The 20905-nt window shown below is 41.0% G+C and overlaps 4 protein-coding genes across 6 annotated transcripts; 2 read left to right on the top strand and 2 right to left on the bottom strand.

Annotated features, from left to right (window-relative positions):
• The first annotated feature begins 1571 nt into the window (after positions 1-1571).
• LOC146367778 (ATP synthase F(0) complex subunit g, mitochondrial-like) lies at positions 1572-3260 on the top strand. The gene is made up of 3 exons (XM_084911560.1): positions 1572-1679; positions 1956-2116; positions 3062-3260. The coding sequence occupies exons 1-3, from the start codon at positions 1628-1630 to the stop codon at positions 3158-3160; spliced, it is 312 nt and encodes a 103-aa protein (XP_084767686.1). The 5' UTR covers positions 1572-1627; the 3' UTR covers positions 3161-3260.
• Positions 3261-3278: 18 nt separating this feature from the next.
• On the bottom strand, positions 3279-7430 carry ift22 (intraflagellar transport 22 homolog (Chlamydomonas)). Of its 2 annotated transcripts, XM_084911558.1 has the most exons (5): positions 7119-7430; positions 4279-4361; positions 4014-4097; positions 3708-3910; positions 3279-3630 (listed from the first exon to the last, which is right to left on the bottom strand). In XM_084911558.1, exons 1-5 carry the CDS (start codon positions 7155-7157, stop codon positions 3482-3484), a joined length of 558 nt encoding a protein of 185 aa, XP_084767684.1. In that variant the 5' UTR covers positions 7158-7430; the 3' UTR covers positions 3279-3481. The 2 variants fall into 2 exon arrangements, with proteins under 2 accessions (XP_084767684.1, XP_084767685.1); XM_084911559.1 differs by lacking the exon at positions 7119-7430 and having other exon boundaries at positions 4266-4349.
• Positions 7431-7551: 121 nt separating this feature from the next.
• LOC146367776 (outer dense fiber protein 2-like) lies at positions 7552-14723 on the top strand. Of its 2 annotated transcripts, XM_084911553.1 has the most exons (17): positions 7552-7627; positions 8480-8651; positions 8749-8872; positions 9003-9134; positions 9228-9302; positions 10089-10160; positions 10238-10354; positions 10452-10637; positions 10724-10833; positions 10926-11061; positions 11216-11326; positions 12103-12207; positions 12521-12679; positions 13090-13190; positions 13327-13489; positions 13766-13891; positions 13990-14723. In XM_084911553.1, the coding sequence occupies exons 2-17, from the start codon at positions 8488-8490 to the stop codon at positions 14152-14154; spliced, it is 2046 nt and encodes a 681-aa protein (XP_084767679.1). In that variant the 5' UTR covers positions 7552-7627; positions 8480-8487; the 3' UTR covers positions 14155-14723. The 2 variants fall into 2 exon arrangements, with proteins under 2 accessions (XP_084767679.1, XP_084767680.1); XM_084911554.1 differs by lacking the exon at positions 12521-12679.
• Positions 14724-14826: 103 nt separating this feature from the next.
• Positions 14827-19442, bottom strand: LOC146367775 (CCN family member 1-like). Its single transcript, XM_084911556.1, has 5 exons — positions 19153-19442; positions 18859-19063; positions 18412-18759; positions 18115-18311; positions 14827-18015 (listed from the first exon to the last, which is right to left on the bottom strand). The coding sequence occupies exons 1-5, from the start codon at positions 19192-19194 to the stop codon at positions 17713-17715; spliced, it is 1095 nt and encodes a 364-aa protein (XP_084767682.1). The 5' UTR covers positions 19195-19442; the 3' UTR covers positions 14827-17712.
• Between the last annotated feature and the right edge of the window lie 1463 nt (positions 19443-20905).

Below are 20905 nucleotides of genomic sequence, written 5' to 3'. Positions count from 1 at the left end.
TGGTGTTTTGCATTGGTAGTTTTAGCTACTTTCAAAATAAAACACTGGGGGTTGTAACTGTGTTTGGCTGGGAAACACAAGTTTGTAGGGGATGGGCCCACCATCATTTGAGAACCATTTGACAACATCAAAATATAAGAACATACGTGCAAAAGACTTTAACAAGGTGTGCTTTTCTCCCTAAAGCCTTTCAGGGGTTATAAGATATTAGAGAGCACCCTCTAGTGATTTGCTGTTTAAAAATCTAGTTGAAGTTCCTGCCAAATTTACCGCATGTATATCCACTTTTTGAATTGCAGAAAATGGGATGAGAAACCTGCAGAAAGTCATCACTGAACTTTTCAATTTGCTTTACGGCCATCTCAAATGTGAGAAATTCTTCCAGCTCTACAACTTATGTTCTTGCGTGTGAAAACATGCAGTGATTTGGCTAAAGCTATATAACAGTGAATTAAACAAATAGTACCGGGTGTTGGGCGTTTACCTGGGAAATGCAGCTCTGGCCTCCTTTCTTGTTTGTACTTTGGTGCTGCTCCAGTTGTTTTGTTTAATGCGGCCTGTCGGGTGAGTCAGAGGACAGTGAGTAATGATTCAGTCATGCCTGTAATACTAAAAAAAGAAAAAGAAATTTACACCCACACGCACGGACTACTGTACAAGGTACAAGTTTTGTCTTTTTCATAGTGGGATAAAACCTTTCAGTTAATTGATGTAAAAATAATTTTAAAAAAGGTAAGCACATTTTTATCTCTATACCACCTTTCAAGATAAACATCACAAAGTGCTTCAAAAGAAAATACCAGAGTATAAAAAAAGAGCTAACCAAATGCAAGCGTAAAAAGTTTTTAGCAGTTTTTTAAGACAATAAGAATTGAATAAGAATTTGGTGAATTACAAAACTAAATAAAACCAAACATAGAGGAACTGTCCATGATTTTATGCTTTGTCAGTTTGGTTAAAAAAAAAAAAAAAAATCAGCAGCACAACCTGACGACCTTGCCAATTAGGAGAGTTTCTGAGGTCAACTGCCCTCACAAAGTCTTGTGCTTGTATTGTAATACCTGTTTGGACTTTCCTAAATATTGCCCCTCATAATGTGCTCCAAACAATAGCCTGACAATTAAAAGGGGAAAAACCCAAGAAACATGCTCCCTGGAACTAATAAAAATGGCAGGCTGCTGAAACTAAAAATATAAGTAAAAACTAACTTCAAACAAGAAAACTCACCCTGGAAAACCTGAAACTAAGCTGAACTGAAGTCAAATCCTCAGGTTACTGACTGGAAATTTAGAGTTGTTACTGAGTCACTTCAAAATCTGAGCTAGCCAAAATTTACCCCAAATTTTGACTTACAGGGGCCGTTTTTTCTTTTTTTTCCAACTTCTGAGAAAATGAGATGAATTTTTGCGTTATTAAGTCAAGTTTTTTTCAGATATTAACCGAAATTTTTCACTTATGGATGGCAAAAAATATATATTTTTGTTAGTGGCTGAAACAAGCTTCCATAAATATTTAACTAATTGCTCTCAACTTTAACTTGCCAACGTGCACATCTCATTTTATTTTGAAAATCGACGACCCGGAAGATTGCTTTCTTCTTCTGGTGACCTCCTGGGAAGTCCTCATCATGGCGCAGGCAGTTAAGAAAGTTGTGAATAAAGTTCCCGCATTAGTCGGCGGTAAGTCTTCTCACGCTTCTTTTTATACTAGAACAAAAAGTGAGGTACTTACCATGAATTGTGTAGCAGGGGCAATGTCGCGTTGCTTACAGTTTGTAGCAGTTGCACTGTGACCTCTGGCGTCAAAACATCAAACCCTGCAGCAAATCTTTATAAGTTTGTGAATTTGTATTTGTACTTTATAAAGTGTTTCATGAGAGGCGAAATAACCGTGTTGCGTTTGGCTTTGCTGGCTTTACTGCTCCTTGGCTGACGTGGTCTGTGTGTGACTTTCAGCCGCTCTTACATACTCAAAACCCCGGCTAGCGACCTTCTGGCACTACGCCCGGGTGGAGCTGGTCCCACCGAGCCCAGCTGAGATCCCCAAAGCCATAGAAGCTGTAAAAGGTCTGATCAGGAGCTATCAGACGGGACGCCTGGGACAAACTACAGTGAAAGTAAGTTTGAACTGAGTCGATTAACCTCTGTTGACCTTTTAGATTAACTTGGCTGCACAGAAAGTAGACCTTGAAGGAATGGCCAGCCTGTAATTTGTAATGAACAAATAGTTTGACAGATGTGTGCTTCCATGTTGCTGTGGGAGTTCAGGGCCCTGAGTGATTCGATTTTATATTGGGCACCAGAAAGTCCCTATTTTGAATATTTACCAGTAGGTTGTGAATTTTGCTTGAGGGTCATTCCAGATGAGTTCATCAAACACCTTGCACCTATTTTATGGACTTTAAGCATCATTCTATGCTAACTTTAGCTACACTTGTGAGAGTCCATATTCATATAGCCATGGCACGAGATATTGCCGTAACATTTGAGGGCAATTCAAGTAGTTTATGTAATTGGGAAAAACAATATATTAGGTTTTAAAAAACCCTACCTTCATCTATTATTCTTTTTCAAATAAAATTTAATATCTCACTGTAGGGACCTGAAATCCCCATTAACTTTGCCCTTTTCATGCAAATCTGTGATGGTGAGGTGGGACGTTTTTTTGTTTTTTTTAATTTCATGGCCCAACATTGACCCTTGATACATTGGTCACTCAGTGGATATTGTGCTTTTGAGTTGGAAAACTTAAAACACTAACTGACTAACATCTTTATTAAAGCACATGTGATAGTTATTACTATCCTTTATCCTTTACAAAGTCTGTTTCACTGTCTCAACGTAAACATTGTGGGTCTCTCTTTACAGAACGTGTTAAAGTAAAAATAGGTAAACACACCATCACAAGTGCAGTAACACCAGCTGAATAAAATGTCAACAATTATTTACAAAACCCTCTTTGTGTTACATTATCAGGCCTCATGCAGGGACTGTTACTGAGTGTGTTATTCTAGAAACATTTAAGGAGTTTTCTTGAGTAACAACTTGTTGTTTCCTTGCAGGATGCCATAAGGAATGGACTGGTGACCACTGAGGTGCTGATGTGGTTCTACATCGGAGAGTGCATTGGCAAAGGAGGCATTGTTGGATATGATGTCTGAAAAATGAACTTTTCTTCCTCCTCTTGCTTTTCCAGTCATTACATTCTCAACAGCCTGCACCACATTCTTCCAAATAAACAGATGTTTGTATACAGGAGTAGATTTTGTGTCTCGAGTATTAATTTCAAGAGAGAACTGGGTTGTATTTTATTCATAAAAGATTTACAAAATGCAAGAAACCAACGCTGAATATGTTCTACACCTATTGTAGAGAATATTAAAGTTTGCATACATGTATAATTTAGAGTGAAAATGTAGTAGTACTGCAGATGGCAACAAAACACATCTTAATTCAGGCCGCATATTTTATAGATGCTACTGCTACGTAATGATGGACATCTCCTCTCGCTCTCGACTCTCCGACATCGCGTTCACGACGTTTCCCAGGTATCTGCAGAAAGCTTGCCTCACATCCTCTGGCTCTTCTTCCAGGTTGGAGTGAATGAACAGCAGTCTGCTTAGATGTGACGCTGCACAAGAAAATGTGACTACATTAGCCCAGAGATAATGATTCTCATGACTCTCAGAGGACTGTAGCACAAGTTACCTAAAGGCAGCCGTCTGTCTTCCACTCCACTGCCAGGCTTGTGGTGAGCTATGAGCAGACACTGGCTGTCCTGCAGACCTTGAGAGGAGATGAACATCGAATGCCACGTCTCTATTTCTTTGAGGTGACTTGGAACATCGGGGTTAAAAATGATCACCACACCGCTGGAGTCCTTCATGATTGCAGGCCAGCATGACTCAAATCTGTATGAGAATACATTTTACTACCATCATATTACAATGAAAGTAACAACACTTTTCTTAATTGTCACATAAAGGTAAGGATAACATCTATGCCTCCGCTTACTTGAAATCCCCTGAACAGTCCCAAAGTTCAACCTCGCACGACTTGTCACTGCTGCCCTCAGGCTGTGATTCAAATTCCAGTATCCTTGAAACAACAGAAAGTAGCTGCACTTTGTATTTTTACACACAAAGACTGATATCTGTCAAGGAAGGCTATGACATTGGTTCAATCTTGTCATTGCGATGACTGATTTTTACACTAAAGTGACACTCGGAGTGGCTTAATAGTGATGTTGAAAGCAGTCAAGCTCACATAGGATTTGTACCTGACTCCTTGAGTAGGTCTGTATTCACCGCCCACATTTTCTGTTGTGTCTGAGAGAAAATTTGCAAGAACTGTTTTCCCACTCTGAAAAACAGAAAAGCAGATGGCTTTAAGTACGATGGCAAAATAGTAGCACATTACCCAGCCTGACAGACAGGAATTATTACCTCCGGCAAGGAGGTAGTCATGTTTTTGGTAGCGTTTGCATGCATGACATTCTTTCTGTCTGTAAGCACGATAGTTTGAAAAGTTTTGAATGAATTCTGGTAAAACTTTGTAGGGGTGTAGAGTGGGGCCATGTTTACAAGCTATTAAAATTTGACTTGTATCCAACAGGTCTTTGGGGTCAACTTAATGATTTACTGGATGAAAATTGACCAAAAAAAGTGTTAGAACTTAGAAACAGTGATTCTTGTAAGTATTCTGTGCATTTTCAACATATAGAATGTACCATACAAAGATTTGAAATGTCACATTTGACCTCTGACCTCTTCTAAAAGGTCAATAAATTGAACTGAAGGTCAAAGTGATAGTAATGCTATATAGAACTAACTATGCTTCTTAATGCCATTATTTGTATTGGCAACATTTAGGAAATAATCCTGGTATATGGGGACTCTAAATATCACACTATAGTTTGCATCCAAATATCATGTCACATTTCATATCTGCCTTTCTTTCACCTTGACCCAAAAATGCATTATATCTTTAAAATAAGTACAAGAGAAAGAATGAGCTGCAAGCTCAAGTTATTCATGAGTGAACTGCCTTGTGGAGGTTTGCACTCTCATGTTTTTAAGTAAATATTAACTTTAAAGTTAACTACTAGTATTACATAAAAAAGTAAAAAGTAGAATATGTCCCTTCTTCTCTTTTCACCTGCTCCCTTTAGGGGTTGCCACATCAGCCACCTCAGCCCTTTTTGTGTCCTCCTTCACCACATCCATGAACCTCTTCAGTGGTCTTCCTTATTTTCTCATGCCTTGTAGCTTCATTATTAGCATCCTCTGTACATGTCCAAAACATATCATCCTTGCCTCACCAACTTAGTCTCTAAACTCAACCTGTCCTCATGCATGTCTTCCATCACCCTCACCCTACTCCTGACTTCCTCATCCAGTACCACACTTCCTCTCATAGCATCCTGAACCTCCATCATTTCCTTGGTGGCACAAAATAAGCATTCTTGTGCGTATGAGCACATTAAAACCAATACACACCCCTCAATTAATATAAACAAGTACAGTAAGTTTTGATATTTATTTATTTTTTAATATTGTGCAAAAGTCTTGAGCTACTTTTTGTCGTTCTTCCAAGGAGCCAGAATTTTTTTAAAACTGGTCTCGAGCAATAGTTCTCCAGGCTTTCTGAAGCTCTTTCAAAGTTTTGCCTGCCTTTTCACCTTTTAACTCAAGGGATAAACCAGTGTTGTGTCTACACAGAACAGACAACTCAGCAACAAACCTGTCTTAAATTGTATCTCTAGGCACTTTGTTATTAGTAGCCTGTTACAAACATATAATTTTGGTCCCATAATTCTGGTTGAACCCCTGTTACAGACTGGCAGGGTATACCCGGCCCTGTAGCAGTTGGGATAGGTTCCAGACCCCTCCGTGACCCTGATAAGGGTAAGTGGAAGAGAATGGATGGATGGATGGATGTTTTAGTTGAAGATGCCAATAATGTAAAATATGAGTCAATTTGCCAGGCGCAAAATAGTATTTTCTACCAGCAAGGGGATTCCACATCAGTTATTAGCAGAAAACTTGGCATGTACCAGCATGGTGTGTCCTTAGGAAGTTTGAGGAACCTCAACAAGTTGAAGAAGATAAAACCTGTCTGCAGTAATTGAACAGTAACAAAAAGTCATGTCCTTAAGATATAGGGAAAAAACTGAGAGATGCATCTGGCCAGTGTTCCCTCTAATTTTTCATGTGTCTGAGCGAACACACAAGCTCCCTGAGCGGTCCCTTGGACCACTGTGAGCAACAGCAGACGTGTGCACTGTGGTCACACCAGCATCGAATCCATCCAAGTTACATGGTTTATTAAAATAATCAAATTACAGCACTTACATTTATGTTAGACTACTTTTAATTAACTGCTTTAGCCCACTTACAAGGAAAATTTAAAAAAATCTTGTTCATGACCTGTGTAGTATGTTAACACTATTGGAAGTCCCAAACATATTGCCCATGCAGCAAATGCACACACAAATAGTACAACTGAAAAACACGCATTTTGAACACAACCAGCCATTTATTTGGCTCCCCAGAGCCCAGTTCTCAACAGAACAGAAAAAAGTCGGCCACCATCTAAAGAAGGGTTTCGAATGTCCTTCAAAAACCGTAGACAAATATTCCTGAAGGTACTTAAAGAAATTACACGAAAGCGTGTCTCAAAGAGTTCAGACTTCGTTGAAGAATAAAGTTGATCATACCAAATATCGACTTCCAAACTTGTTATAATGTTACAAACTCAGTTTTTAGTTTAATATACTGTGTTTCAATCTATGTTTGCACATTTTTCAATAAATCTCTGCACCCATTTACCTATCAAAATATATTAAAAAAAAAAACATGAGGGGTGGCTCGAGACTTTTGCATAGTACTTATCACTCCTTTTCCCTTCGTTACGACTGAATTTATACATTACTTTGTTGAGCAGTGACAAATAAACTCGGACCGTAAATGTAACGGTGAAGGGTATGAATACTTAAGTCCAGTGCTTCCTCTGGTAATATTAGCCAAGGAAAATTTCACTGTTGACGCTTTTCGCTACCTGCTGGAATCTGAAAGGTAAAATAGCAACCGGTGTACAGTCAAATGAGAATTTACTCACCTCATTGGGACCAACAAAGAGTATTTTAGCTTTGAACATTTCCACTCAACTGACGCTGGTTAGCATTAGCTTTTCAGCTAACTTATCTTAAAAAAATTCCGGGATAGCGAAGCAGTATCGCAACAGCAAGGTAAACGGAAATCAGCCAGACTTAGCTGCGTACATATCCAAACCACGTCATACTATATTTTTACCTTTACTTAATAATATATATATCTTTAAATGATCTTCGATGCTTCCCGGGGATGGCGTACTAGCAATCGCGACAGTAAACTTCTTTTCCGTTTCTATGGTTTCAGCCAGGCTCTCTGCTTTCTCTTGTTCATTGGCTGTTTACGGGTCTAATCAAATTTGGCCCCGCCTATTCAACCCTTAGGGAACGAATCAACAAAAAGATAGTAAGTTGACGTCGTTACGCTGCCTCACATCTAACCAATCGAGTGAGACTTTCCAAGAGGCGACTCCCCAGAGTGGAGGAGCGTTATTTACAAGAGGTACAAGACGAAGGAGTAAGTGTTGTTTAAATTTTCAGGCATGCTTTTGTAAGTGGTTACTTGGTTTAGGCGTTATTAAACACGCTAGACTTGAATGGCGATTTACTTGGTATAATTACTAACGTGCTTGCTACGCTTAGAGTTCCTTAAAGCTTAACAGCCACTTAACCTTGTCTGTTGCTAAGAAGTAGCTTCCTTGGCGACTGGCTTTCTCATGTCCAAACAGGACTTACTTTTAGCCTTGCTCTTGTGTTAGCTGTCTGTAACTATCTCTTATGTTGAAGGGTCGCCTTTGACCAGTGTTCTAAATCAGCCAGAAAATACCCTCAAAACAGCGGTTTGTCATCCAGTTTGTTTTTTACCTATGGGTTACATTGTTAGGCTTTTTTTATGAATTAAAATGATCAATTACAGCATAACGCTTCTTTTCATTCTAAAAAACCCCCCCGATAAACTGAACCTTAAGAGAATTTTATAAAGAAATAAAAAAATGTGGTTCTATTACCTAACTATTACTGAGAAGTATTACAACAAAATGTCTAAAATATATTTCTTCTGATTATTATTATTATTTTAATATTATTAACTATAGTAACGATTTTTTTATTTATTTTGTCCACCATGGTAAGTTTCCTCCTGAGAAGGTATTGCCCCAGATCATAGATGCTAAAGAAATTGTCACACATGATATTGTGACCCCACAGTCCAGTAGTCATATGAAGGACTACACGCTTTCCTTGGTTTCACCCAGGGATGCCACTCGGAGGTTTGCCTGTGTAACTCTGTATTTCCCATGCATAGCCGGTTTTTGCACATAGTATATTTGCGCATATCGTTTGAGCATATTATATGCACATCTGTTGACAGTAAGAGGCATGTCTCCAGAGGATGACCTTCGAAGTCCCCCCCTTGGTTTCAGCGGTACCAGGGAGGATTTCACTCTGAGTCGTGGCGACCTAGACAGCAGTCATGAGCCTGTTGGTAGGACCAGGGCACGCAGCAGTCTCCATACAGGAACCCCAGAGTGTGAGATCAGCTGGTGAGGCCCTACAAGGATGATGCATTTGAATATGCACTTGCCAGCTACCACAACTTTACTGATTCAAAGTGTTTTCTTGCTTTCCTTTTTATTTTAGTCTCAGAGATTTTGGCAATAAAAATAATCCTTTCCTGAAAATGCTAATGGATGCAGAAGCAGCTGCCAATTCTGCAGCAATCCAGCTAGTGTCGTTTAAAGACGCCATGGACGATGAGTATGCTGTAGGTCTGCAGCAATTTTGGATAAAGCTAGCTTCGTGTAAAGCCAAAGGGTTTCTTACATTAAACATATGTTTTTGCAACTGCTGTCCTGCATTTTCTCTAATTTTCTTTTTTTTTAATGTCAATAAAGGATTCAAGACAGTCTGCCAAAGATAAACGCCGAATTGCAAGACAGCGTGGGCTTCTGCTGGAAAAGCTAGAGGACTTTAGACGAATTAATAAGTCAGTGCGACAGAAACTGAAACAGCTCCAAGAGGCAGAGGTTTGTTAAACTGCTACTACACCGTATAAGTCAACTTGTATTTAGTCTGAAAATGTGTTTATTTATGTCCTTGCTTTAAATAATTCCGCAAAGGCAAATCGAATTGATGCAGACCAGCAGATTGACACGCTGCTGAAGAAGATCATGCAGGCTGAGAGTGAAAATGAGGTGAGTGTTTTATTACACCTATGCATTGGCACAAAAGAGGGAAGTGTAAGGGAATTAAGCTTTGTGATTAGCTTGTGAAGATTTAGTCAGTGAAACAAAGTGATAAAGGATAAGTTATAGTGGTTAGATAGATGGATTATTAATAATATTTCATTTATTCGAATTCCATTGTCTCTGCCTGTGATCAAATTCTTTATAGATTCCCTCACTGATTAAATTTTTCTGGGGAACAGAAGTAGAAATATAGTTTTCAGTATCAGCTCAACTGTTTTATTACCTTTGAGTGTGACTCAGCTCTAGGAAGTGACTGAAAGAAAGAGATCACAGATAAAAATAGCCAAAATGGGCTTTCTCCAAGCATGGTTGGGCTCTCCTTTATAAATAGGGTGAAGAGCTTGGGCATTTGGGAGGTGTTCAGAGTAGAGCCACTACTCCTTAATGTCAAAAGGAGCCAGTTGAAGTGGTTTGGGCATCTGGATGCCTCCTCAGTGAGGTGTTTCAGGCATGTCCTACCAGGAGAAGGCCCTAGGGTGGACCCTTGACACGCTGGAGATTATATCTCTCAGCCTGAGAATGCCTTGGTGTTCCCCCAGATGAGCTGGAGGAAGGGGCTGGGGAAAAGGGGCAGCCTTTGGTGATTAAACTAGTGAGAGCACAGTCACATTGGTTCTGATGTCACAGGACATACTCTAAAGGTGTTAACTTTACAAAAGCGATTTTAATGCACCTAAAGTGAAGATATGGTGATGTGATAATATGCATTGGTTTTCATGTTTTTTCTCGCAGAATTTAAAGAAAGATTTGAGTGAGAGTGAACAGAAGGTCAGGGAGCTGATAGATCTGCGGAGAAAAGAGCAGGTAAGTACAGCAGAGATCATTTGCGGATGAATTAAGTCATTGCCCATGAAATTATATGTTCACGCTGGCTTCAACAGGAGAACGTAAAGAGTGCAGTTCACATGACCAAGTCAGCAGAGGCAACACGTGCTCACCTACAGGGACAGCTACGCAACAAGGAGGCTGAAAACAATCGCCTTACTGTACAATTACGGGTACAGACACCTTTATCAGCTGGCTGCGCTGTAGACTAAACTGCTTTGTTAATGTATAAATTAAAACTGCACACTTGTGGGTTAATGATATTTGCAGGCTCTGGAGAGACTCATAACTGAGCAGAAGCTGGAGATTGATGATCTGAAGGGGTCTATCACCTCTCTGTCTGCGAAGGCAGCACAGGACAAAGAATCTCTGAAGAAAGCCACCCGAGCTCAGAAACTGAGAGCGGAAAGATTTGAAGCTGCTATTGAGAAATGCTACGCACAGCTGAGGGAAAAGGTACGAGGTCAAATTGGTTCATTATTTTGGCTTCAGAAGCAGTTGAGGATCCCGTTTGGACTTTGTTTGTCTTGTTTGGCAAACAGGATGCTCAGCTGGCCAAAGCCCATTCAGAGAGAGACTCGAGGAGACGACAGAAGGAGCAGACGACAGATGAGAAAGACAAACTCGTTGCTCATATAGACTTATTGAAAAGGTTGGTTGGTTCTCCTTCCCAGCCATTTCTCATTTCTGAGTACATCAATATTCAGATGATGCATTAACTGTAAGTGTCTGTTTCCATTGAAGCCAAATTGCAGACTTGACAATGAGAGTGCAGAAGGAGAAGGACGAGCTAACTGCAGCAAATGAAACTCTGATGCAAAGGCTCGAAAAACTCAGCTCAGACAACGGAGAACTCGGCATAAATAATGCAACACTCAAGGTACAAGTTACTGAACAGCTTGTATGTGAGAGTCATTACTGTGAAAGGCAAAAAGTACAGACATGTTGCAAGAAGTTTGAAGTCTGGTTTCCATATTTAGGAGTTAGGAGGACCTTATTTTACTAAAACTGTTTGGATTTCTCTGCTATCCCAGGAATCTGTAGCTCAGCTGGAGCAGCAACTCGCTGAGTGCGAGTCTGCCCTCGTAGAGGAGAAGATCGTCTCACAGGAGAAGAAGCACCAAGCTGAACAGTGCCGTTATCAGGTTGGTATTTGGATTTAAAACCTTTTACTTTCTCGTGTGCTGCAGCCCTGAAATATTCCAGACATCACCCAGTGACAGTGTGTCAGCTCCGCAGCGCTGTGCCTGTGAGATGTCCGATGCATGCAAGATTAGTACAGGTGACTGTCCAGTGAATTCACAGCAAGGAATTGAGCATCTGGTTTGTTGCCCTCTTCCTTTTTTTGTGCAGGCAGAACCTCAAAAATCAAACGTATCAAAGTATATATTTTTTTCCAGCTGTGACAAACCAGACATAGACCGTCTCTTGTTCTCTGCTACGTGTGTGCAGGGAAACTTTTAATCATGTTTGTAAATGACTGTTATTTTTATAGACCCACTACTTTATTCTGGAGTCAACAAACATCAAAAAATGTACAATGTCGAAAAAAAAGGCACTCTTTCATCATATTTGATCCTCTTAAAGATCATTTCTGAATAAACACTGACACACAACAAAGAGTGTTTTATGTTCTTAAAACTTTCAAACCTTTTACTTCTCATCTATTAATTTCAAATATTAACCTTTCAGTTCTTGTTTTTTTTAATTAGTATTTTTATATCTTTTCATGTTTGAAGGTCTTTTTTTTCCTGACGCAGTTAGGATAAAGTAGTTTCCAAACAGGATTACAACAAACCTATTATTTACAGATACAGAATGTGGTCTGTAGAAGCCACTGAATGAATGACACGAGTTTTTAATGACAGGGAAGGCCACAGCAGGTTTCATGTTAATGTTCTGTATTTTTTTTCCCCTCCAGGTTGCACAACTTCAAGCTGAGCTCCATGATCTAAAGATAAAATATACAAATCTTTTAAGAGAAACAGAGAAGACACGAGATGGAAAAGAGGCAGAAGTTGAGAAGGTACCACCGCCCTTCTCTTTAATTTGCCTTATTTTATTTACGTTATGTGCACAGTTTCTGTTAAGCTAAAAACTCATTCTAACAGCCCATTACAAGTCTGTCCAGCTCTGTTTCACCTGCTGTTTAATGGACAGTCATTGTGCACTTAGTTTTCTTTTTTCAGCTGCATAACCACAGCTGAATGAATCATGTACATCCGTGAGCATCTCTTGGAGAGGTGTGCTGAGTTTTAAAGCATATTACTGTGTTTCATTTCCCGAAACCCAACTCTTTTTTTTTTTTTTTTTTGTGCCGTTCCTCCTCTGGAGCCCAGGTGAGGCAGGAGCTGCAGGGGCGCGTGGAGGAACTGAACGCTTACCCCGAGTTACTGAATGCAGCTGAGCAGAGTCTCTTTGAGTGCCAGGAAAACCTGCAGCGCTTGGAGAGGAAGTGCTCAGAAAAGTCAGAGTCCATTAGGCAACTGCAGGTTAAGGTGTGCAAAGCCAGCTGCTGTGGTCAATGTAAAATGCAGTCATTTTCCTATTTTTTGACCACTGGGTGGCAGTATAGCCTCAGGTGACCGCTGGTGCATTGTGGTTTCTAATATTGCTGTGAGTTTTGATGTTTGTGATTGCTGTGCAATGTTTAGGTTGAGCCCACTAGCGAGTCTTTTGTGCTCCCCAGTGTGATCTCTGGTAGAACCAGACGACCGCGTGTTTCCGTCAGAAATACTGAGTTTTTATCTGAATCTGCTCGATTTGAGGCTGATAAATGTTCAGCAGATCGTGGAGGTAGTTGTTGTTTTAAAGTAGCGTTTGTGCATGTGGTGTGATTAAATGTTTTCTGCACGATTTACTTGTAGCCCGTGGAGGCAACTCTGAATTTTATGTTTTGCACACGCAGATGGAGAGTCAAAGCAAACTGCTGAGATCATCTGCAGAGATGAGGGAGTCCATTCATGAGGCCAACTTACAATTACAAGAAAAACTGATTTCTATCCAAAAGTAAGACCTCAAATATCAAAATCCTGCTCATATTATCAGTATAGAAATTGATGCTTACTCTGTGTGTGTGTGTGTGTGTGTGTGTGTGTGTGTGTGTGTGTGTGTGTGTGTGTGTGTGTGTGTGTGTTGTGTGTAGAGAGACAGACAAACTGCAGCAAGAGAACCTGGAGCTGGTACGGAGGCTCGCGGCTCAGGAGGAAGCTCTCAGCTACAGCAACCGGCAGCTGGATCAGCGCTCATCAGAGTGTCAGGCCGTCAGCCGACAGCTGGAGGCAGCTTTAGCGGACGTCAGACAACAGGTACGGGTTAGATGTTGGAGTGCTGTCCAACAGTTCAGCACCTGTTCTTCACTCAGATCATCAAGTAAGACATTACAACCTAACAGTTCAGTCGAGATTTGTTTGAAGTCATGCCGTAAGTAATCCAGCTGGAGATACATAGTAAACAGGCAATGCTAGATATGCATGTATCTGTATAAAACAAGTCGTGTTACTCCAGCTTGGTGTCAAAGAGAGATTTGTCGTGCAGAAAATGGCGCATCACATAATGATATTTCACATTTTCATCCCGTGTAGGTCACTAAGGTGAAAGAAGAGGCTGTTTCCAGGGAAGAGGCTCTTCAAACCAAAATCCTGGAGCTGGGAGCCGAGAAGAGCAGAAGGGAAAGCGAGCTGAGGCTTCTTCGCCAGAGCAAGCTCAACGTAAGGGCCATAGAGAAGACAAGCTCTCATTAGACGGAACATTTCTTGGAAGGCAGCGCTGAGCTGTATTATCTGTCTGTGTGTCTCTCAATCTGCAGGCAGAGAAGCAGTATGAGGTACGTCTGAAGGACCTGCAGCTTAGCCTGGACCAATCAGAGAGCCACAAGCGAAGCATTCAGAATTATGTCGATTTCCTCAAAAACTCTTATAAGGCCATGTTTGATGAAGGACTGCAAACATCAACATCTTATTTTCTGAAATGATGGAGGTTTGCATTTTAAATCCTGATTTGTTTTGCACTCTGATATTTATTGGGTCTGTTTAAAAGGGCAACATGGGGGTAACTAAAGCCTGATTTTTAATTGGTTTGATCAGTTTCTACTTTTACATTCAGAGTTTTGAACTGCATTTCCAGGAATCAAGTAATCTGCTGCTGTTTTTTTAAAATACAGTAATGTTTTCAGATGTTTGTACATCTTGAACTATGATGTTTTGGTGCTATTCTGTCCGTATGACAAGGAGCTTGTTGCATAACTGTTACATAAGATTGGCCAAACTCTGAGTTGAGTAACACCTAATAGTACTGTTGCATAAATATTACACATTTCAAGTGTGAATGTAAGATAGCAAAGACTACACTGGACTGTAGGAAACCTCTTTTCAATTTCTATTATTTTATAAATTTTAATAGATTCATTTATAAAAAACAAAACAAAAGGACTTTCCAGCAGGGTAAAATGAAATTGCTAGAAGGACTAGCAGTCAGGTTATTTTAGGCACAATGCAGTATGTACTTGATCTGTCTTATGCAAGTGGCTACAGCTGAACAACTTTTTTCCACAGCCTGCAACTGAACACCAACGAAATTATGACAGCAGTTGTTGGCCAATGCAAGTGGTGCTTGAAAACGAAACATTTTATTGGTGCTTACATCCTTTTCAGTAACCTTTGTGTCTTTATAATGCATTCAAACAGTGCACGTGTGCGATGTGCAAGCACATGTGCAAGTAAAGCAGCAGGCACTGCACTCAAATAATGTTTGATTGTAAGTCAGATACATGTGTGATTAAAATGTGAATTTATGAATTGAATGAATTCAGAGTGAACTGAAAACATGCAAATGTGGTGCACAGCACAGTGCTTCACTGGTGGAAGGGTTTCCCAGCTGCCAGTAATGGCTATCTACACTCTGCCATATTAAAGACGTAGCACACTGTATGTAGTACCTGAAATAAGTGCCACCCTCGTGTAACACTATGGCCTCTTCACTTAAACTTGCACATTCTGTCAGGGTTGCGATATCTGATAATTGGCAAAATTATAAATTAGCCCCTAAAGGCTGCCAGAATAATATAAATCCCAATTCAAATATAACATTCTTGCTATCAATACGCAATAAGCAGTTCATACATTTAGAAACAAATTTCTGCTCCATCTTCTCCACGGGCTTGATCCTATAACGCTGATAACGGTGGAAGCTTCCACGCCGTCATTCCCATCGTCAGTTCAGCAGAAAGCAAAACTTTTGGATTCACAAAAAAAAAAAATCAAATTTTAATTGCAAATGACTTTTTGTTTGGTCACGTTTTGTCCCAGCTGTGTTTACCTGTGATAGAATGAATCCATATTTCCAGCTGTGACTTTGCCCATCACCCATGATAAATCTTCTGCTCTGACTATTGAAGCTGATTCAAAATTCAGCGTCTTTACATCGAAACTTTTAATTTCCCTGTTATCCTCCCAGTGCTGGAAACAGGCATGTGTTTGTTTGTTGGTAGTGGACATAGCAAAGGTGTGGTGTGCACTGGTTGTGTTTTATATTAGGATTCTCGGCTGGACTGAGAATAATTATGTGTAGCCATTAGCTGTGAAGTTCATGCCTTTAGGTTGCAAATGTAACTGCCCACTTCTATCTCTGTTGTTGGTTTGTCTAATAAAAATCTTATATTAATCTGGCCTGGAGGCAAACACAAGAGCTCCGGTATCAGCTGCAGCGTGACTTACCGAGATTTACCGAAAAACTGAGCCATAAATGTACTGTGTTTATTTCTTTTGTTCTCTCACTGTTGCTTGTGCTTCCCTGCTGTATCTATGGTAATAAACTACTGTGAGTCCAGACCTCTGAAAGACTGATGTGTTCCTGCATCGGACGTATTCCCTCAAGTGAGCAGGCCTCCTCTCAAGTTCTCAGAGACAAAGCTCTATTGTGCTCTCCTTCAGGGGATGGAATGATTTCATGGCTGCGTGCGTCAGTACTTCTGTTTTTTTCCTTTGCTCTTGTGGTCTTGCCTGTTTACGTAATTCTGTCGATCACTTTGGGAATTTTCTTTTTTCTGCTGCTTTCTGCTTACATCTGACTTTCGGCATTTCAGCGCTGAGATGGGCACACCCTGTGCTTATGTGCTTGTTAGGCTCAACAACTTTGATAGCCCTGACGCATAAACCCTTGCAGCTCTGCGTAAACCTGTTGGTTGGGTTAGTAGTTATGTCCCAGCTCAGCTCAGGGGTGGTGGAAAGTGCCATTCAACCAGACAGCCAAACGCAAGATTTATGAATTACAAAAGAGGCAAACTGCATGGATAAATAGGGGTTGGCAAATCAAAGAAAATTTAAAAAACAGACGGGAGATTTATAGAGTTCAAGAGATTATTAAAGTTCAAAAGAAAATAACTCCCTGCCCAAAACAAAGAGCAGAGCAGCAACACCCTTTTCCCTAATGTAGCTAAACAAAAGAAACGGCTGATGTGTACACAACCCCAGGCATACACAAGCACCTCAAAAACATCATCACTGCTCCTTATTATCTGCTCATAGCCTTAAAACCGAATCAGCAGAACACATCTTAGTGTGTGCATCACAAACAGCAGTCTTCAATGAGACCTTAACCAGGTGCATCTAGTGAATGCTGGACAGGACCAGCATCTCTCTAATCAGCAGCAAAGACAGAGTGATTGTGACAGAGCCAAGTGATGGCACAGCAGAGCCCGCCTTTGACAGAAATACTGAAGAGTTAAGGACACGAGAGCAACAACAGCCACGGCCGTGCAATTCACAGTCATATTTCAGTCACATTTGCCTTCTATTCTGCGTATCGTAAATCGCAGTGGAGGGTTTAGATTATCGGTGTAAGCCTATACCACTGCCAGAAAGCAAAAATCTGCAACTTGTGCCCAGCATCTGTGCAGCACCAGGCAAACTGCTGAGAAGTTTACATTACAGACATTCCCAAAACTATTCAGTGACATGTAGGTCCTCTCAGAAGTAGGTCAGCCAAATGCTAAAGAGACTGAAAATCGTTGCAGCAAAGACCCCCTGAGAATTTCCAGTTTTCTCAAGACAAACTCTTAAGTAAGGTAGTGGGGAACTGAATTGGTTTTCCTTGAATTTATTGGAGATTATAATCTGCTAACCATGAAATTAACAGTCTGTGTGTCCAGGCTTCAATCATATTTCTGTTTTGCATTGACAACCAATTACAGAGACCAGGACAGTAAACCAAAAGTACAGTTTTCCATGCTTAACATTAACTTTGCAGTAAAATGAAAAAAAAAAGAAGTATGAAACATAAATCCCAGTGAATCAAAAGAAACAGCTACCGCGTGACGACACATTTAGCAGCTGCCATAACTTTCCACACTGCGATTTAACATGTTTTGTCATTAGAGGCTTAAATATTATTAAGTATGTACAAAGAATAAGCAGGAAAAACATTTTTAAAAATGCAGCATTCACCATTTAAAAGCAGCTTCACAAAGAAGCAAACCACAAGGCTCCAATGATATGAAGCAGAAGTCTTCTTGCGCTTAAATCAAGCCTTTCGGTTAAATTTTCAGTTTGTGGATGTCATCGAGAGGTCTGTAGAGCTCAGGTGTCTTTTTAGCGTTGTTGGAGCAGTTGAGATTACACTTGCACGATTCGATCGTCATCACCATCCTCCTGAAGGTCTCTCCGTTTTTGCACCGAAAATGGAGAGGCATTGTCCGGGTCCTGTGTGGCCTGCAGCATTGTCTGTCTGAGCAGGATCCACAGTACCTGCGCTGCAACTTTTTCAGGCTACGACAACCTGCGTATGACAGGTGAACTGGATGGCTTGCTTTTCCTCTGTGACCGCATTTTTGACCTTTCTGCAAGAGAGAATGTATCTAGGCTTTAGTCTTAACATGGATGGGTTATCCGCCTCTAATGAAATAATCACTGTATATGTTCATCAGCATATGGTGTACCTTCGAGGTCAACTGTTTGCAGGGACGGATTTCACAGATCCGAGTTTCTTTCACCAGTTTGCACTGTTTGTTGCGGTTGGTCAGCCTCGTGGACACACCAGAGCCGCAGGATTTGGAGCAGGGTGACCAGGCTGTGGTTTGAGGCATGCACTGGACTCCTCTGGCAAACATGTGGTCCACTGAATGACTCCTGAAAGCTGTGCAGATGTTTTTAAGCAGATATTTTTTAAGTTAAAGGTGGGTTAAAATAATGAAATCAAGCAAGACTTAAATGCAATAAATATCAAGACTGCTCACCAGGCAGAGACTTTGATTCTCCCCACACAGAGGTGAACTCGTTCTTTTTGGAGAGGTCGTCTTCAGTGGTTTTGACTTTGCTGAACTTTCTTCTGTGCTTTTTTATCATAGCGCTCTGTGCCTCTGTTTCCTCAGGGCAGACTAGTTGTTCGCAGCACCCTCCCGGTACCTTGACCCGTCTTAGTTTGGCACAGCCCAACAAGGGCAGCGAGAATTCACGTGGGCAGAGGGAGACACATCCGACTGCACCGTCGATGCAAGTGCACTGGTGTTTGCAGTTAGGATGGAAGGTTTCCCCATTCTGATAAATCTTGCTGTTGTACTCGCATGTTCTCCCGTTTAATTTGGCTGTTAAAGAGAAGCAGGGAAAGGCTGATGTGATGAAAAGGGAAAAGGTGACAGTTGAAAAACAAAAAAGATCAGAAAAGGGAGATGAAGTCAGCGTACCTCGACAGACTCCCTTATCCGACCCTCCGAAGTTGCACTCCAGTCCCTTCGCGGCATCGCATGGCTGTGTCTTGCTGCAGTCTTCAAAGAGCTGCCGGGCACAAACCTTACAGCATCCACAGCTGTCCAGCATGAGGCTGACACTGTCTGCACATGTTGGGACTTTAAGGGGACACTGGCAGTCCTTCGGGCACGAGGCTGACACCTGAGGTTAGACCAAACATCCCACCTTTGTAATCAACATTTCTTTCACCCACAGAATATAACAGCAGGCATAAGACACCTTTTCCTCACCAGCGTAAAGCAGAAGATCTCGACGACAAAGACCTTCCACATCTTCTCCAGCTGAAGCAATCTCTCCTGAGTGAAAAAGAAAAGCCAGCCTCCTTAATATCACTCAGCAGACCTGGCAGCGGGATGACAGCTGTTTGTTCTCCCTCTTTGAGAGTCCCCATCCCCTTTTATCCACTTCAAGCAGATCTGACGTAGACTGAAGAGATGTCCCGAAACTATGAGAGGAATGCTTCTCCACACGTCCTCCCATAAGCCAAGCAGAAGTTTCTCCTCCCTCCTCTCACACTCGCTGTGCCAAGAACCACCCTGTGCAGCTTCCACTCTGCCAGGGCTTTCTCTCCGGTTTTACTGTGTAATGCTTTCTCATTTCCAAAGAAAGCAGATATTTTTGACTTTTCGACCATTAAGATTCTCCAGAAATAAAACCTTATGTAACATGCAAAACAATGGCATGGATAATTCTTTGATTGCAGTGCTGGGAACTGATTTTATTCTGTTTTGTGACACAATGATTGCACTATTCAGTCTATATCACTGTTATGAAGGAGCTCTTTTGCTCCTAACCAAGACTTTACCAGCTGGTGCTGGACCATATATGTATGTATACCTGGCAGCTGAAATGCATGTGAACATGGCTCCTTAAGGGATTTGACACCGGGCCACTGCAAGTTCTGACATAAATATTGAAGGAAAGCCACATATTTCTATGACTGACTGAATTTCTCCCTGAGCTGAAGCTCTGTTTAGACTGTTGCACGTTGTCTGAGAATAATGTTTGTATTTTCCAGCCTTGCTAGTGTTACAGGTTAAATTTCCCTTCAGTCACCCTGTAAGGGCGTGTGGATGGAATTGAGTTTAACTTCAAGATTTTCATAATGAGAGACGAGAGCCTCCTGGAAATGTTTGAAACTTGGTAATCCTCTGTTTAGTCTAAATCAGAGCAGTCAGAAGGAGATGCTAGACAAAAAAAAACAAGAATAAAAAGAAAACCCAAGCAATGCCTGAAGCAAAATTCCTCTCAGGATGAGCATTGCAGGTTTCTTTGAAATAGATGCCAGGGTAAAAAGCATCTTCTTCCATCCACATCAAAGAACAAAGGCATTTATAAGGGAGAGAATACCTTTCCTTTCATTATAACCTGTGAGAATAAGAGGCTGAGCATAGCAGATTGGCACAGCCGCCGTCTTATCTAACTAAGGTTATAAAGGCCGGTCTGAGTCAGCGCCAGCTCTGGCAGATGAAGAGCGAACAAGCGGGAGCTTGGTGTGTTTACCGATGCCTGGCAGTCGCTGACTGTTGTGGCTTGGTGTGGAAATTTCCTTCCAAAATTATAATATCAAGAATCTGCACAAACATGTTAGGTAAGAAGAACAGAGGCGGATGTGGAGGGCAAATTGCATGTCCTCTTCCCACAGTTCAGAAAATGAATGTGAAATAAAACAAGTGAGAAATTGAATCTTTCCTCTTTCTTAACATCCTAAAACACTGTTACCCCAACAGTTTGAAAGCCAGGGTGTCAAACACTAGGCCCAGGGGCCAAAATCGGCCTCATGGAGACTCCAGTCCAGCCCACTGGACAGCTTTAGATAAAAATGAAGGAAGGCATGAATCTTGGACTTTTAACTGTCATAAGCTTCATTTTTGCAGGTAAAGACTTCAGCCATGGTCATTCACGCTACACCAAAGTAACTGGTCTTTTCTAATGGGAAACTAAGCTTCTTTACACTAAGACTGGCCCATGTAAGATCAAAGT

The sequence above is a fragment of the Perissodus microlepis genome, chromosome 18, assembly GCF_051167445.1.
Source record: "Perissodus microlepis isolate ML-2025 ecotype Zambia chromosome 18, ASM5116744v1, whole genome shotgun sequence".
NCBI lineage: Eukaryota > Metazoa > Chordata > Actinopteri > Cichliformes > Cichlidae > Perissodus > Perissodus microlepis.
The sequence above is the reverse complement of the archived record's forward strand: the minus strand, read 5'-3'. Positions and strand labels throughout refer to the sequence as shown.